This window comes from Chaetodon trifascialis, chromosome 3 (assembly GCF_039877785.1).
Source record: "Chaetodon trifascialis isolate fChaTrf1 chromosome 3, fChaTrf1.hap1, whole genome shotgun sequence".
Classification (NCBI taxonomy): domain Eukaryota; kingdom Metazoa; phylum Chordata; class Actinopteri; order Chaetodontiformes; family Chaetodontidae; genus Chaetodon; species Chaetodon trifascialis.
Genome location: NC_092058.1, coordinates 5,897,093 through 5,912,915, shown reverse-complemented (window position 1 = coordinate 5,912,915; position 15,823 = coordinate 5,897,093). Strand labels below are relative to the sequence as shown.

General features: G+C 44.2%; 1 protein-coding gene across 1 annotated transcript; it reads right to left on the bottom strand.

Annotated features, from left to right (window-relative positions):
- Window positions 1-3,722: 3,722 nt before the first annotated feature.
- On the bottom strand, window positions 3,723-15,067 carry pank4 (pantothenate kinase 4 (inactive)). Its single transcript, XM_070959393.1, has 19 exons — window positions 14,929-15,067; window positions 14,404-14,486; window positions 13,993-14,201; window positions 13,186-13,369; window positions 12,580-12,672; window positions 12,302-12,455; window positions 11,593-11,774; window positions 11,432-11,513; window positions 10,549-10,649; window positions 9,259-9,414; window positions 8,833-8,945; window positions 8,318-8,405; window positions 7,885-8,036; window positions 7,048-7,103; window positions 6,894-6,943; window positions 6,527-6,631; window positions 6,344-6,444; window positions 6,110-6,178; window positions 3,723-5,413 (listed from the first exon to the last, which is right to left on the bottom strand). Exons 1-19 carry the CDS (start codon window positions 15,050-15,052, stop codon window positions 5,164-5,166), a joined length of 2,352 nt encoding a protein of 783 aa, XP_070815494.1. The 5' UTR covers window positions 15,053-15,067; the 3' UTR covers window positions 3,723-5,163.
- Window positions 15,068-15,823: the final 756 nt, after the last annotated feature.

The following is a 15,823-nucleotide window of genomic DNA, read 5'->3' as shown; positions in this document are numbered from 1 at the left end:
AACACGCTAACATTTAAAAGGCCTTTAGAAATGTGCTCAAACATCTGAGGCTGAAAATCCAATTTGGAGTGAATTCATGTATGTTCAGTGTATAAAACATACACACAGCGGGTTTATTTGATTATTTACTATAACTGCCGTCTCTCATTTATCTATGTATCTATATCCTGTTAGCGGGTGAAGAGCTAATGAGCTGCTGATGCACGCTGATCCTACAGTGAGTATTCCTGGTGCTTAAAAACACATTAAAGCACTTTGACTCTTTTTGGCTTCCGTCCCGGGCTGAGATTTCCACATATTGCTTCATGCTTACGCTCTGTCAGGCAAATTGGAGCAAGATATCAACAGCTCTGTGAAGTACGAGATGGCATTTGAATGGGACCCCCGCAGCTCCAGTGTGCCCCCTGTGAGACTGGAGAAGTTTCTTCAGAGATCACGATGGCAGTCAGAGTCAGCGGCACACATGCTGGGATCAAAACCTTTTCTTCTTTTTTTTTTTAAACCAGCGTATTCTCACAGGTCTGGATTCTGCAAGCGCGAACAGTCGCTGCAGGTAATCCAGGTGTTCTCCACCGGAAATGGGGATGGGTGGGGTTTGGTGCAGACATTGTGGAGAAGCTCCACAAAAGAGTTCAAAATCTGAGGTGGTTAAAAGTGAAATAGACATCCAAGGATTTTCTCGAAGTTTGTGAACTTAATAAACACTAAGACTTACTTCATTAATCACAACAACAAAACATGCACACGCCATGCTTCAGTGAAATTGTTTCTTCTGCGTTTAACCCATCCTGGTCGTCCTTCCTCCGCGGCAGACCAGGAGCGGTGGGCTGCCAGCTGACGGCGGCGCCCGGGGACCCAGTTTGTTCTTGTCATTGGTCAGGTGGTGATGTTCATGCATGTTTTTAGTGGGGTTTTTTATGGAGGTGAACACAGGGAGAACATGCAAACTCCACACAGAAAGGCCCCTTTCCTTGAGCAGCGGGCACTGAAGGCATGGTGGAGGACACGTCCCCAGTGCCCCCAGGCGGGAATCGAACCCAGGACCTTCTAGCTGTGAGGCGACAGTGTTACCACTGTCTCACCGTGCCACCTAAACACCAGCAGGATTATAAATCTGAGCTACTTGTACTTTACTCATGTCTTTTCTTGTCTTGTCACTTTATACTTCTGCCCTACATCTCAGAAGGAAGCGCTTCCTTTTTACTCCATTACATTTTTCTGCAGCTCTAGTCACTTCACAGATGAAGAGTTTTACACACAAACATACCAACAGTCCACACAAGCACCGCTCAAACGATCATTTAGCCGGCTGACAGAACATTAACTGTCAACTATTTGATAATCACTAAAGTAAATTTTAGCTTCTCAAAGGTCAGGATTTGCTGATTTTCCTTCATCTTATTCAAATATATTTATTTGTAATAATTTTCAGGTTTGTACCAAACAAGCATTGTGAAGGTGTCGCTTCGCTTAATCAATCAATTAATGGAGAATATAATCAGTAGATTAACCCTTAATGAGAATAATCATTAATTGCAGTCATTGAGAAAATGGTTCAGACTGAGCTCCAACTCAACAACTACGACAGAAAAATCCTGCTTTTACATCAACGCATGAGTGACAATAATCTAATGATGTAATACGTAGTGTAACAGTCACAGGGGACTTTTTTCTACAGTGAGTATTTTTAAGCATCCAAGAAGCCCCTTGGATGGGAGGTGAAACATTTCTACAAACAAGTCCAGCTGCCCTCGATTCAACCATGAGCTGAGCGAGCTTCCTGATCCTTTCTGACACACTCAACTGAAAACAGCACAAAGACTATATATTTAATGTTTGACCTCATCAGATTCACTGATTTTTGTAAATATCTGCTTATTCTAAATTTGATGCAGCAACACATTTCAAACATGTTGGGACAACAATACCAACAGGTTCATTGGTAACAGGTGATAGCATCATGAAAGAGGAGTCCTCAAAAGGCTCAAAACTTTCAATGCACTTTTAATGGTAACACAGCTTTTACTGAAGTGAAGGGTCTGAATTTCCTCCAGCACTACCTGAATCAGCTGTAACACCTGATCACCACCTGCTGAGATTGAAAGCACCTGAAAACTGTTGAAAGCCATCAGAAAAGCAGAACTAGTTAGCCGAGGCTATGTTTACACTTCGGGAAAATGCATATGTTTTCATGCGGTTTGGCCTCTCGTTTACACGCAACCTGATTTTTTTTTTTTTTCACGGTAAACGATCATTTTTAAAAACTCCGGCCAAAGTGGAGATTTCTGAAAACGGTGGTTTTGTGTTGGCGTGTAAACTGGGTTAAACAGCGTTTTAGGTTCCGAAACATCACAACATGCGACTGAAAATACTTAACATCATGTGAGCGACCTATGTTTACGCTCGCGCCCACAGGTTTGGCATAGTTATGATGCACTCGATGGCAGATTTATCCGGGTTCATGTAAACGACAACATTTTTGAAAACGATGTTGTGTGCACGATGTTATTTTTGAAAACGGAGGGGCCAAAATATCCATTTTCCAAAACACCCTGCTACATGTAAACGTAGGCTAAGAGTAATGGATAAAACCTACTGAGAGAATTAATGTCCAATAACATCCTGTCAGGTGAAAGCGGCGCAGCCACATTATGACTCTGATGCCTCATGTTATTTAAATGTCCCACCACAGGAAGCTCCACCCTTCTAACACATGAAGTCGAGTAAATCACATGCAAACAATAATGTGGAAAAAAGAAAAGTTACTACAATCACCCAAAAGACACGAGAGGAACTCACTGTTTTTACACACCTCTAAAAGGTGATACACAATGTGGCGTATTGTGTGTTCAAGGTCACATGACCAATCAAATTGATGTTGTTGTTCCTCAGAATGCACAAAAGGTTCAGCTACAGTTTAGCGGACTGAAAGCCCGAGAAAAAAAAACATCTTTTGAAATCACTGTTTACTGTAACTACAGTAATTAGTGTTATGCAAACAGTTGCAGTCAATGCTGCACTGTGTTCTCAGGGCCCGCAGTACCAGAGTGTTGTGAGTAATTAGAAAGGTATACAGTGCAAAGCCGTGCAACACAAGCTCCGCGCCACTGCAGCTGCAGGCGCGGGAACTTTGTGCGTGGTCACGACGTTCAAAGGGAAATGCTGGTGCAGCACCTGAGATCTGTTCACCTGCAACACATCAGTGACAAGGACGCAAAATTACCAGATTACGGTTGAGTTTTGCATCAGTGTGGGCGTCGCACTCCTACGTGATTGGTCCGTGACTGAACTGATGCTGGAGGGGAACATTCATGAATATCATACAGTAAGTAAAAGCATAGAAACCCAAAAACCAGAACAGACCCAACATACTTCATACACAGATGTCACAAAATCCATGAGGGCGTGTTGCAGAGCTGGTGCTAGTGTGTGTGTGTGTGTGTGTGTGTGTGTGTGTGTGTGAGTGTGTGTGTGTGTGTGTTTGGCAGTCAGCAGAGTGATGAGAGGAAAAGCAGGGGGACCCCCTGCCAGGCGTCCTCATGCATTATCAACCCGCAGCTCCCCAGCAGGCATCAACCACCACATACCAGGGTGTCGAGCTTTTATGCCGCCAGGGGCAGGTTCGGTTTTTCAATATGGGGCAACTTTCAACTCTCCCTATTCCTCTAAGACGGCTGCAAACTCCACTGACACACGAGAAATGAACCCACGCACAGACGGAATAAAATAAAGGTTTTCACCATTTAATTAAAATTGATTGTCAGGAGAATACACAAAATTGTGCTTGGTGTGCTTAACTGAAGTGATGCAAATGAGTTTTCTATATATAGATATATATATACTGTGTGTATATATACACATACAAACACACACACACACTTGTGTATCACATGTATGAACAAATGACACATACAATATTGCAATGTGGAGTCCACATGTCAAGTAACTGAAAGTTTGGGGGACGTTTTCACTCCAAGGCTTTTAAAATCCGATCCCGTCTCGAGTTCGGATTTTCACAATGAAGTCACACAGTGTTCGATGTTCGTTACGACTACGTGCTGCGGTGTTATTGCCTTTAAACACTTTTTGCATCTTTGATTCAGGGATGGATTACAGCTTGTACTCGAACATGCCGGTTAATTACAATGACTCCCGGGACTCCTGCCGCGGCCAGCTCGGCGGCAGAAAGTTCCAAGTGATGTTTGTGATCACGCAGTTAGAATATTTAACCTGAAATATGCAGTGTTAAGATTTGACACCAAGCACCCTGGGAAAGATTTGAGAACTCGTGCGTCACAGTAGAATACTGCCACCTTGTGGAGGAAAATCTCTTTGTGATAAAGTGCTGCTTCACCTTCTCATCAAGCGTCTTCCCTGATGCCACTTTAACAGCTACACACCAGACAGTGACAGTGATTCGTTTCTTAATCTCAGTTCATTCACTGGCAGTAATAAAACACACGGACGCTTCAGAGACGATGGCGTGAGATCGCTGGGAAACAAAAGCAGAGATTTGTGTGCCATCGCAGCCTTCAACGGGAATTAAAAGCTTAATGTAAGTGAACGATGCTTTCGTCACATCAGCCTCAAGGCACATTAAAGACACTTCATGTAAAAAGTGTTACCGCTGAAAGCTGCAATTACTGCTGCAGCTCACACACACTCCAGCTAGAGAATCACATTTGGCCATATGGGCGCTCAGTGTTGTGTGTTGGCAGCATGTCAGTGACTGATGCAGATTATTTCAAAATAAACCTTTGTTTTTCACTCGTTTCTCGACAGGCTGAAGATCTCAGTTGTCATCACAGTCTGTTAGAAAGCACTGAACGCAGGCAGTGGCTGCACACGGAAACAAAGACAGATCGATGTGCAGTAATGACGGCAGCAAACAAAGTGATTGTACAGGCTGACCTGCAAAGCAATGTAAACCGTGTTCATGAAACCAGCGCTAAAATCAACAATGCTTCAAAATTAAATGTAAAACCTCCCTGTTAATGATCAGCTTTAAGACCTGCCGAAATTTTACAATCAGCTTTGCGATCAGTCATTCACTGAGTGGCAGTACACGATCATCATCCTTACATTCAGAGCTCCAGCTCGTCCCTTCCGCTTGCTCGACTTTGCTCGGCGTGCTGTCCCGCTCAAACTCGAGCTCCGCCGGGCTCACGAGGGCGTCAGCGCCGGGGAGTGCTGGCTGCCTTTCCCAGCCGGTACCTCGTACTTGAAGACCACGCTGAACAGCTTTCCTCCCAGTCGGTCGGCCAGCCACGAGTTCTTGATGACGGCCATCTTGAGGCTCTCGCAGCTGAGCATGGCGTAGTAGTTGGTGTGAATGGCTCGGCCCATTCCCTCGATGATCACCAGGTCGGTCTGTCGCTCCCGCACCACCATCGCCAGCACTTTGTCCAGACGGCTACGGAAACGCAGAGAATAAAACAGTTAACAGTGAATCTAATGAATCCTTCACCAGCTGCTCAGAGTTCTGTTAAACGTATAAACATCCAGATCAGACTCGACCCCCCAGATCCAGGTCCAGTCCCGTTCTATCACCGCAGATGCTGGGTCTGTTTAACATCACGTGTAACAGCGGCGTGGATCTGAGAAGATCCGGCCGTTGTCAGCGCTGATCATGATGAAGTGCTGCGTGTGTGTGCATGTGTGTTGTACAGTAACTTGCACCACTGTGACATTAGGATGAGATCGCAAATTAGCAATGCTAACAGTTCTGGCATGTTTCAGCTCTGCATGGGTCTGGGTCCCAGCTTTCAAATAATAGACGGGTCCAGTTCAGTCTCGGGTAGTACATTACTGAGTCTTTCCAAGCTCGGGAACGAATTTTTGTTCCCATTAAGACCTTTACCTCCCACTAGGGTGTGATTTATCGTATCTGTGAAAGCGGGAAAGCGTAATTATCTTGATTTGCAGTGTTCTTGATTCATTGTTTCAAACTCAAACTCCAGTTTATAACGCAGCCTTTCTGATCTCTCAGCTCGAGCCAAGATGCCCCTGATGACATCAGTCATACGTTCCCTCCAGATATTATACAGCTTCACAGGCTGAATAGCACCCCCCTTAAAAATGCCCCATGTAAAATTGCCAAAAAACCAACCTCAGATCCAGGCAGGGTGAGCTGGAACCACTCTGAACCAACGTCAACCGGTCCTCCCTCAGACCAGCCCTGCACAACACACAGACCACAGCTCACTGACGATCCTCTGCAAAGGCTTTAAAAAGCTTTTCAGATGTGAAATCATGAGATCTGATTTTAGAAGTTACGGATGATCATGTAAAAAGGGGCCTGATGATTGCTCTCATCAGTTTGTCCTTCTTTAAAAACACTCACTGAATCACTGGATCCATGGCAGCGATTCTCTCCGTCAATATTTGCAGCTCGCCGTTCGTTACGTCATTCAAAGCCGGACCAGAGTTACTGGCCAACACAACCTGAAGGCAGACGGACACAAGAGCTGGATTAACAGTTCATCAAGCTGAATATCTGTGACTTTATGTTGCTGCAGCTCCTCACCTCTGTTCCTCGAGAGAGAAGCTCTCTGACAAAAGGAATCACCCCTAGAATGATGTCTACTCCACTATTATCTACGAAAAACAAGGCACACTTATGAGGAGGACCCTGCAAGAGAAAACCAGGATGGATGGTATTCAAGCACTAATCGTCACGAGCACACACACAGAAACACCATCACAAGTATATGAAACATTACTGCTGAGCGCTAAAAAGCTGCCGTCTGTTTTCTCTTTGCGTTAGCCGTGACTTTTGTTTGTCTCCGCCTGGGTGCATCGCATCCTGTCAGGCGCTTCTGATAAAACCTCTAACCTCACGCCAATAATGCTGCAATGAATACATCTGAAATGAAAAAGAGACAGAGCCTGACCTTTAGTCTCTCGAGCCATTGGTCATAGGAGTCAACGAGCCACGGCCGCTCTGAGAAGAAGAAGACATTAAACAATATGATAAAAAAAAAAAATCACACAGACATTAAAAGGTGTGTGTGTGTCCAGTGGTTCAACAGCAAATGCGAAAGGTACCTTCCAGCTGTCGCTTAGCTTCCTCAAACCCAAACTCAGGATCAGATTCAAGGACACTGTGTGTGATCAAAACAAAATATGCAAAAGTGAGACAGGTAATTGGATCACGGTACAACTAGAATTACCACCTCATGTTTGAAAGCTTCTGCCAACCAATCAAGAAGCAGTTTACATCCATGTCAGTCCAGACTCATAGCATCTGCACTGAAGCCTGAAGGAGTTAAATAAGAGGCATGAAGTGAGAAACATGCTGTTTTCAGAGGACAGATGGACGGCTTCATCACATGGTGCAACACCAATCACATGAAGATCAATATCAGCTTATGGTGGACGACAGTACTTCAAATATGGACGATGCTGCGAAGAAGCTACAAACTGCAAAACAAATGCTTCACACGCTGAACTTTCCAAACACTGACAGTAAAACATGGCAGCCCCTGCAGCCTGCACATCCTCTCAAATCGGCCCTTATCAGTTCGTTTCTTAAAGAGCAGACCACAGCTGACCTTTAGGCAGTCACTCACTTTCAGCTTCAAACAGCAACAGACTTAAAAAACCCTCAAAGAATCACTGGGATGCGGTTCCTCTCTTTGTTGGGATTAATGAGAAGCAGCCCTTTAATAGATGTTTTATTTTGGTTATTTTCAATTCACGCCGCCTCAGGGTAGCTCGCTCAAAACAATGTAACATGGCCAAACCCATTACCACAGCAGTGGAAAAACTCCCAGTTCAAATCTGCTGCAGCATGAAACCATCAAACCATCCACAATCAGGCAGAACAAAGCAACCACTCAACCGGGCGGCTCACAGGATATAAAAGCCATTAACTCCACTCACTCCGACACGGCCTTGGCTCCCCAGTCGAAGACATTCCCAGCCAGGACGCCCCTAACCAGGGCGAACTGTCTCTCCTCCCAGCTCAGCTCCTCCAGGGACTTCACAGCCTTCTGGTAGTACTTGAGAGCTATGTCGTTCTCCTTCTGTTTAATCTACAAGAGAGCACAGAGATGGTACGGCTGCTTTGAATGGAATAAAAGATCGGTAATCAGAAGCAATGAGAGATGAGAGAAAAATGATTTTTCTTAAAACAACATGAGAATAAAGACTAATGCATCACCTAAATTTGACAGTAAATCTGTGCAACACCATGAGACTGTATGAAAAACTGTATGAAGTAGACAAATGAGCTCAGTGTGGGCCAAACCAGCCGTGTAGCACACGAAAAGAAGACAAAAAGAGAAGAGAAGAGGTTGATAGATTTTGCTCAGACCTTAGAGTAGGGATCAGGAAAGTTGAACTCGTTTAAACAGTGTTCCCTCGTGTCTAACAGACTTCTGACAGTGAGGGATCCATAAGCACTAGGTGAGAAGAGAAGCTCTACATTAGCCAGAGAGAAAAACATACACAGAACGGGGCTGGGGCGGTCGATGCATAGCCCTTTTCACTGGTACTAACGCTGCTCGTACTGTGGCTTCACAAAGAGTTACAGATAAAAACTAGACTGGTTTCTGAAAATCTGCCATTTTTATGTCGATATCTTACACGTGCATCATTGACTGCAGTTTATTCTGATAAATCACACTCATGCACTGCACCCGACTCTGAAAAACTGAAACAGGACACAGATTCAACATCAAAACTTCCCTTTTATACTGAAAAGCACACGTGCAGTGACAGCGGCTACGGAGACATGAAACTACAGCAGACGCCGAAGAAAAGGCTCGAGGTTCGGTCTACTACGAGCGACCTCTGGGACAAACGTGCAAAAACAAAAACAGTCCTTACAAAGGCTGGTGGCGCAGGGTCTGAAGCTTGTGTCTGTATTTCTGACGGAACTTCTCGGCTCGCTCGGCCGCCTCTGGCATGTCGGGCTGGCTCGCCACGGCTCTCTTAACCACCTGCTCCGAAAAAACAAGAGCAGCAATCAGCCGTGTTCACGGCCTCCACAGCACACAAGCACTGAGTGGAAAAAAAAGATCAAACCAATTCATCTCGTGTGAAAAGCTGACCTGTAAACACCAGATGTACTCTCCATGTCTGAGCTTATTTTGTCTTAATAGACAGATATCGCAGTCAAAGCCATTCAAAGAGCTTCTTGCTTATTCAACATTTTGTTCATCTGTTTTACAATAGTTTAAAACTTGCTCAATTAAATACAAAAACGATTTTCTGGACGGACACTACTTAATTTGAGACCGCTTGCCGTCCTACCCCATCAAGGGCCTCCTCGAAGCAGTACAGCCAGTATTCTCGGGCCAGCGCGTCCTCTGTGAGGTCCATGGTGTCGGGGATGTAAGATGAAGGGTCCTGCAGCAGCGGCAGATTCACCAGCTGCCTCTCCAGCCGGTCCATCTCCAACATGTCAAACTAGACAACAAAGAGACAGACGAGACACATGCTGTCATGTCAAATGTCAAAGCCTATTGCTGCTGTCACTCTGAAAGATTCTTATTCTGGGACAGATTTCCCTTTTTTCTTAGCAGCACTGTGGTAGGTTTCATCCATGTTATTTTTTTTCCTTTGGTAAGACAACAAAGAAGCAGAGAGGAGGAAAAGGGAGGGAAGATTCGAGCAAGATTTAATCCTAAAAGCCAGCGGAAGGCAGCAGGTTCATTAATAGTGGAACACAATCAATAGTCCATTAAAGGAAGTCAATTGTTTTTAAAGAACATACATTGAGTGGTACATCCTCACAGATGAACTAATATTTCACTTGCAGCCCTGTATCACACTTTGCCAGTTTGCACTCATGAAAACTAGTTAATGAAAGCTGAGGAAAGAGCAGGAAATTCAGTGGTGAGAGCGGATTACAGGGCAGCTAATGCTAACAGAGGTTAACAGCTCCTCATTCTCTGCACAGGCCTGCATGCTAAAATATCACACCGAGGAATCAGAAGGCGAAGTGGGAGTCAAAAACATCACACGCTCTTATTTTCCATCTTCACAGCACATGATCTGACCAAAAAAGGATTTAGTACGGGACAAAAACCGCAGCGAGGCCCTCATCCAAATCGAAGCTAAGCTAAAACACCTGCTCTCAGGTCTCTCTTGTTCTGTGAACAAAGTGAGTGCTGACGTGACCGAAAGCTGGAGCGTTTCCAGCTAGAGGACGAGGCGCAGTGAGCGGGAGCCACATGTCATCAAACCAGGGCACACAGGAGAAGCAGACGGAGGTACTTACGGGAAACTGAAGGAGAGAGTTAGGTAGACAGAGGAATGTGTGGAAAGGACATGAAAAGAAAGGTGATCAGAGATTAATGAGGCTCTTTGTACGATGCTTATGGACTCACTGAGGACAGAGGTGACGGAGATCAAAAACAAAATGTGACTTAAATCTAAAGACATCAGAAATTAAACAGGAGGAAGGTGAAATTTAAAATAACAATAAGCCAGCGCAGGAGTGAAACTAGGTCACTCAAGTGGTTTAAGCGGGGCCTTGCGGCCCGTGACCCAGCTTCAGGTCCTCTATGTGATCAGTCTTTGCTTCCTCTGCAGACTCACCGTTCCACTGCGTGCACGCTGCATGGGATTCATATCCGGTGACACGCTCATCAGGCCCGAGCTTCCTGCATAATTCTCACCCCAGCTGTACTGGTTTGGATCTGGAGGAGTACAAGATGTTGAAATATGACATTTATGGTAAAACTGTTTTAATATAGTGGATTTATTATTACTCAAGGTGTGTATTTTACAAATATTTGGCCTCAAACTAAGTTAGATTTCATCATTATTTGACACAAATAGTTGTTTTAATACAAATTCTACTCTGTTAGTCTGCAGTAGCATTCAACCTACAATAGTTCTTCTACATTCTGCCATTGCAGGTGTCAATGTGAAAGACAGACAGGCATGTGAAAACAGGCATGAACCTGCTTCCTGTAATACTACAAGTCTGCAGTCAGTCCTAATGTGTGAGGGAGGACATGAGAGAATAGATTCAGGCACAGTGACTGTTTACATGCACAAAATAACCATATTCCTACTGTTTACGTAGCTAATAAATATGAACGTTCTACTAATATTCACGTTGTCATGCAGCCATGCGTTCTCCCTTTAACTAACGCGGTCTTGCTCTTTCATTATTGAAAAGCTCTGCACTGCAATATTTGTGCATATCTAAAAGCCTGCTGATATCCGAGTCTTTCGTAATATTTAAAAGTAGATGTGTGTGTAGATGTGGACTTTCCTTTTGTGCATGCATCTCCACCTCAGCTGCCTGGCAAACTGTTGGCTATACAGCCCACAAAGCTGAGCCTAATCAGGCAAGAAGCTGTGCGTCACATATGACATCCATGTCTTTCAGGCTCACATTCATCATTTCAAACAGCAGCCCAGCTGACACCTACATGAGGACAATAATGTGCATTTGTAGGTTTTTCCTTACTGTCCTCCTCTGCTCCTTTCAGAAAAGCTCCAATGGCTCCGAGATAACCTTCATGTCTCAGGAACAAGGCCTGAACTTCACCCTAAAACAACAAAACATAAGGCCATAACATGACTGTAAACGTCACGTTTGATGGGGTTTGTTTGTCTTTCCGGCCTGACCTTGGTGAAGAAGTTGATGCTGTAGGTGATGGTGTGCATGGTGACGGGGTGTCCTCGGATAAAGAAGCCTCCAAAGTAAACTCTGGACAGGTTGTGGAGCTTTGCGTACAGACAGGCCAGCTGCCCGATGTCATTGCTGATCATATGGAGTAAACTCTTGGCCATGTCTTCTTTAGAGAACTCTACAATTCAGAGCAGAATTATATCAACAGACGGCAAAATGCGTCTTCGCTGAAAAGCTGATTATAGCAGCTGAAAACACACTTGAATCTTAAGGTACTAATATGTTTTAACAGTACAATGGCATCAACACCTCTGTGAACTCTTTTCAGTACAAAGCATAACAAAATGATTTGACATCAGCATCAAAATCATGAACTACTGAATGATCGCTCAGCAGCGGCAGATGGACAGTGACAGGTTTTGTTTCAAGCTGCCAAAGCTGTGACTCTCTGCTGAATGCTGCCATCCCTACATTTCTTAACACACAGAGAGAACAGCGCCGCATCAGAACTGGGTGAGAGGTCAGTTCACTTCAACATAGGTTTGGTACTAAAACTGGAAAATATTCAGCCTGCCTTACTGAGAAGACTCAAACACAGAAATATACGCTGGACTCGTTACAGTCTTTCATTACACCAACCTGAACATACACATATATAACTCGACAGGGCAGCCACAGAAAAACATCAGTGTGCCCACGTGTCACCTTTGTCAGCAGTAGCAGACTTTCCAAAACTGCTCGCAATAAGGTCTCCAGTCAAACCCAAAGAACCGTAAGATCCTCCATAGATATCTTTGACAAGCATATCCACACTTGTGTGCTGCCCCTTTGAGGCCAACTGGAGCAACTCATCAAATCTCTGCAGGACAGAAAAGGGTAAAGTTCAAGAGGCTTCAGGAAACAAACTGAACAGAGAAGACATCTTTCATGGCTGACTTTAAACCAACAGCTGTTACAGTCTGACAGTGAGATGTTTAGGATACCTTTGTTTTGGTGAGCAAGGCTCCAAGGCCCCAGAACGTCCCTCCACCTATTGAGCTTCCTCCTATTCGCTCAAATTTGTCCTCCGACTCAACCTGTTGAAGAACGAGAGCAGAAGACCCAGGTTTAGTCAAACGTTAGAAAAAGACAAACTTTCACAGTAAACACAGCAAAACCCCAACCCCAAAAAGTTGGGACGCTGTGTAAAAATAAATAAAAACAGAATGCAGTCATTTGCAAACAGACTGTGTTTACTGACGAGTGTCTCTGAGTCGATGGACTAATCTCCTTCATCCAATCATGTGTTCACAAAGAGGTGGACCTCGCTCCATCCTTGCTTGTGAATGACTGAGCCTTTCCAGGATGCCCCTTTCATACCCAATCATGACACGATCACCTGTTACCAATGAACCTGTTTACCTGTGGAATGTTCCAAACAGGTGTTTTTGGAGCATTCCACATCTTTCCCAGTCTGTGAAACGTGTTGCTGTATCAGATTCAGAATAACAGATATTTAAGTACTGCTAACTTAGCATCTAACTAACCACGACTCTGTTGAACAGGGAGACCTTCTTTCCTGATTCACTGCCAAAACTTTAATTCATTACCTTGACTATGGACACCCCAGAGCCGATGTTCACCAGCAGGTAAGGGAAGATGTCTGGTTGAGTCGTCTGAAAGCGGAACTCTGAGTCAGCATGCTTGGCATACACGAACGCCTCGTGGGGGATGTTCCTCAGCACGAAGTTGCAGCCCTTGATGAGACAGGTCATCTCATCCTCTTTGTCCACTCTGCCACAACGTGAAGAATCATTTAGTTTAAATGAGACACAGCCAGCGCAGAGGACAAACGGTTCTGTCGTCCCTCTGGTAAATCAAATATTATGTGTGAGCTTGTTTTTAGAATATCAGCCATTTATATTTTTCTAAACAGACGAGCTATCTGAAACAAATACATAGACAATTTCACCCAGTAGTTCCCTGTTATCTTTGTTTCGAGAGTAATAGCTCACTGGGTAACTGTTACATATCTATATATAGTGCTAATTGCATATGGATGAGACAATAGCGAGCTCTGGGGCTTTCACAGTGTTCACCAGAGAAGTGGCTGTCACAGTTTGCAAGCCAGTAAACAGCAGATATTCTCCAGAGTTGTCTTCATAATAAAGTGAAATCAAATTGGATCAAGTAATGTCTCTTAAACAATCACATTTGTCCTGTTTCAACCTCATTTACAGGAAGAGGGCAGGACATTGCTTTGTGTGTGAATCAGCTCCAGTAAGGGTTGATTCATTCATTGTTCATTCAATTTCCGGAATATGACAGAAATGTTCCTCCCTTTCTGGTTCTGTTTGTGCATGCATTATCTACAGGGCAGCGCTGTGCAGCATCAAACCGAACGCACAAACACTCACTTAAGTCCCAGTTTCCTCTCAATGAGCTCTTTGAACTTGTGTGCGCCTCCACCTGTGGCTTTGATAACTTTGGTTTCTGTGTTGACCAGATGGTCTTTGATGAAGTCCAAGCACGTTTCAATGTAGGCATTTTCAAACTTGATGAAGTGCAGCCGCGCAGTGACCTCTTCCTGCACGGATATCTCATACAGCTTATCACTGGCAGCCTCCTGAGACACAGATGAGAAAGAGTACTCCATTACATCCGCTCAAATACGAAGTGTATGTTAGGTTATCTAAATGACAGCCGTCGGTGGTGGTCAAGGAAACACGGGAAAACAGGGGATTCCCGACCCATGCAGCTCGGCCTTGTGGGATATACTAAATCTTGGCACGGTACCCAGAATACCACAGAGAGTACATCAATATTACCTTTGTAGCGTGGTCGAAAGATCGTACTTTGGCCACTTTGTGCTGAACAGTCGAGTAGTAGGCAAGCTTTGTGAGAGATCCACCTGTTAAGGCAAAAGAACAAAAGCAATGTCCGATTACAAACACGTTAGACAGCACACGTTAAACTGGATTAAAATCCAGGCTTTAAACTGTAGCATTAGCTAATCAGAGACGGCACAAACTCACAGGCTAGCTAGCAGCTAACGCCAACGCTGCTGTACTTGTCAAAGTTGGCCAGGTTGTTCGGCACACCTTCGCTTTAAAGGTAAAGACAAAGCCGAAATCTCACCAGACCTCCGCCTTCACGGTGAGCACACTTGCGGTTAAACGAATTAAACCCGAGACACGAATTTAAGGCGCTAACGTTAGCTTTGCCTTGTTTACTTCACTTAAAGTCATGTGTTGTCATAGTATCAGGCTGCAGCGTAGCTGGACTGTGGGATTAGCTCCGTACGAGCAAAAGTGGCGCAAAAAAACAAAGAAAACTTTTCTTTTCTCACGTACCTATGTCTATTGCGAACCGCTTGGCGTTCTCCAAATTGCGGAATATCTCGTCGGGCGGAAGAGTGATGCTTTTATCCATGGTATGGCTACTTGTCCTGCTGTCAAGTCGAACACATTCCGCCATGGTCGACAATGATTTGACGCTGCGTGCGTAGCGTGCGTGCGTGCCCCCGGCCGTCCAATCAGCGTCCATATACAATCTGAGGGCGTGGTCTTGTAAATAGTTCAGTCACACTGTGGACACAGTAAACGCTTGAACCTGTAATAACAGCTATAGCACCAATAATCTTTAAAAGGAGGAAGAAACTAAGATGCTGGAGGTGTTTGACGTGTAGTTGGTGCAGTATGTCAAAGTATTACACATATGATGAGCAACAGATTTATCAGTCAGGTGGTTCATAGTAAATTATTTGTTTTTGAAGCTGCTACAGATTTATATGAATGACTCTTTTTCTGCTCTTTCAACTTGGAGGTAATTATTGTAGCCATACACTCTTTGTGGCTCAGCTCATAACAAACTTTTGCTGTGCAGACACACTTTGTCCACATCCACAGAGCTTTTTTTTATTTCCAGTGGGGATCTCAAAAGTTTCCAGAAATATCAAAATATGTCAGTCTAATTGTGGGGAAATTTGTATAAGTGATGCGTGTTATTTTCATGTGTTGGTAGAATGGATATTTTAAGGTAAGCTACTTAAGGGAAAACGAAAGAGAAAAACAGTTTCACAGTTTTTGTGTTGAATGGCACATACATAAACTAACCACTTGAGAGTAATGCTCATTTAAAGTGTCCTCAATGAGTGAATCGACAGCAGACTGCAGAGGGATGGAGGCAATAGCAGTCATTTTAAAGTAATGCAATCAAACATTACAGGAGCCCTATAAATAATACAAT

Excerpts from the sequence above, each read along its gene's own strand:
- pank4 (XM_070959393.1), bottom strand. The coding sequence starts at position 15,052 with ATGGCGGAATGTGTTCGACTTGACAGCAGGACAAGTAGCCATACCATG. Across the intron at positions 12,456-12,579 it reads CCTTGCTCACCAAAACAAAG|AGATTTGATGAGTTGCTCCA; the intron begins GTATCCTAAACA and ends TCTGTCCTGCAG. Across the intron at positions 9,415-10,548 it reads AGCGTGCACGCAGTGGAACG|TTTGACATGTTGGAGATGGA; the intron begins GTGAGTCTGCAG and ends TTTGTTGTCTAG.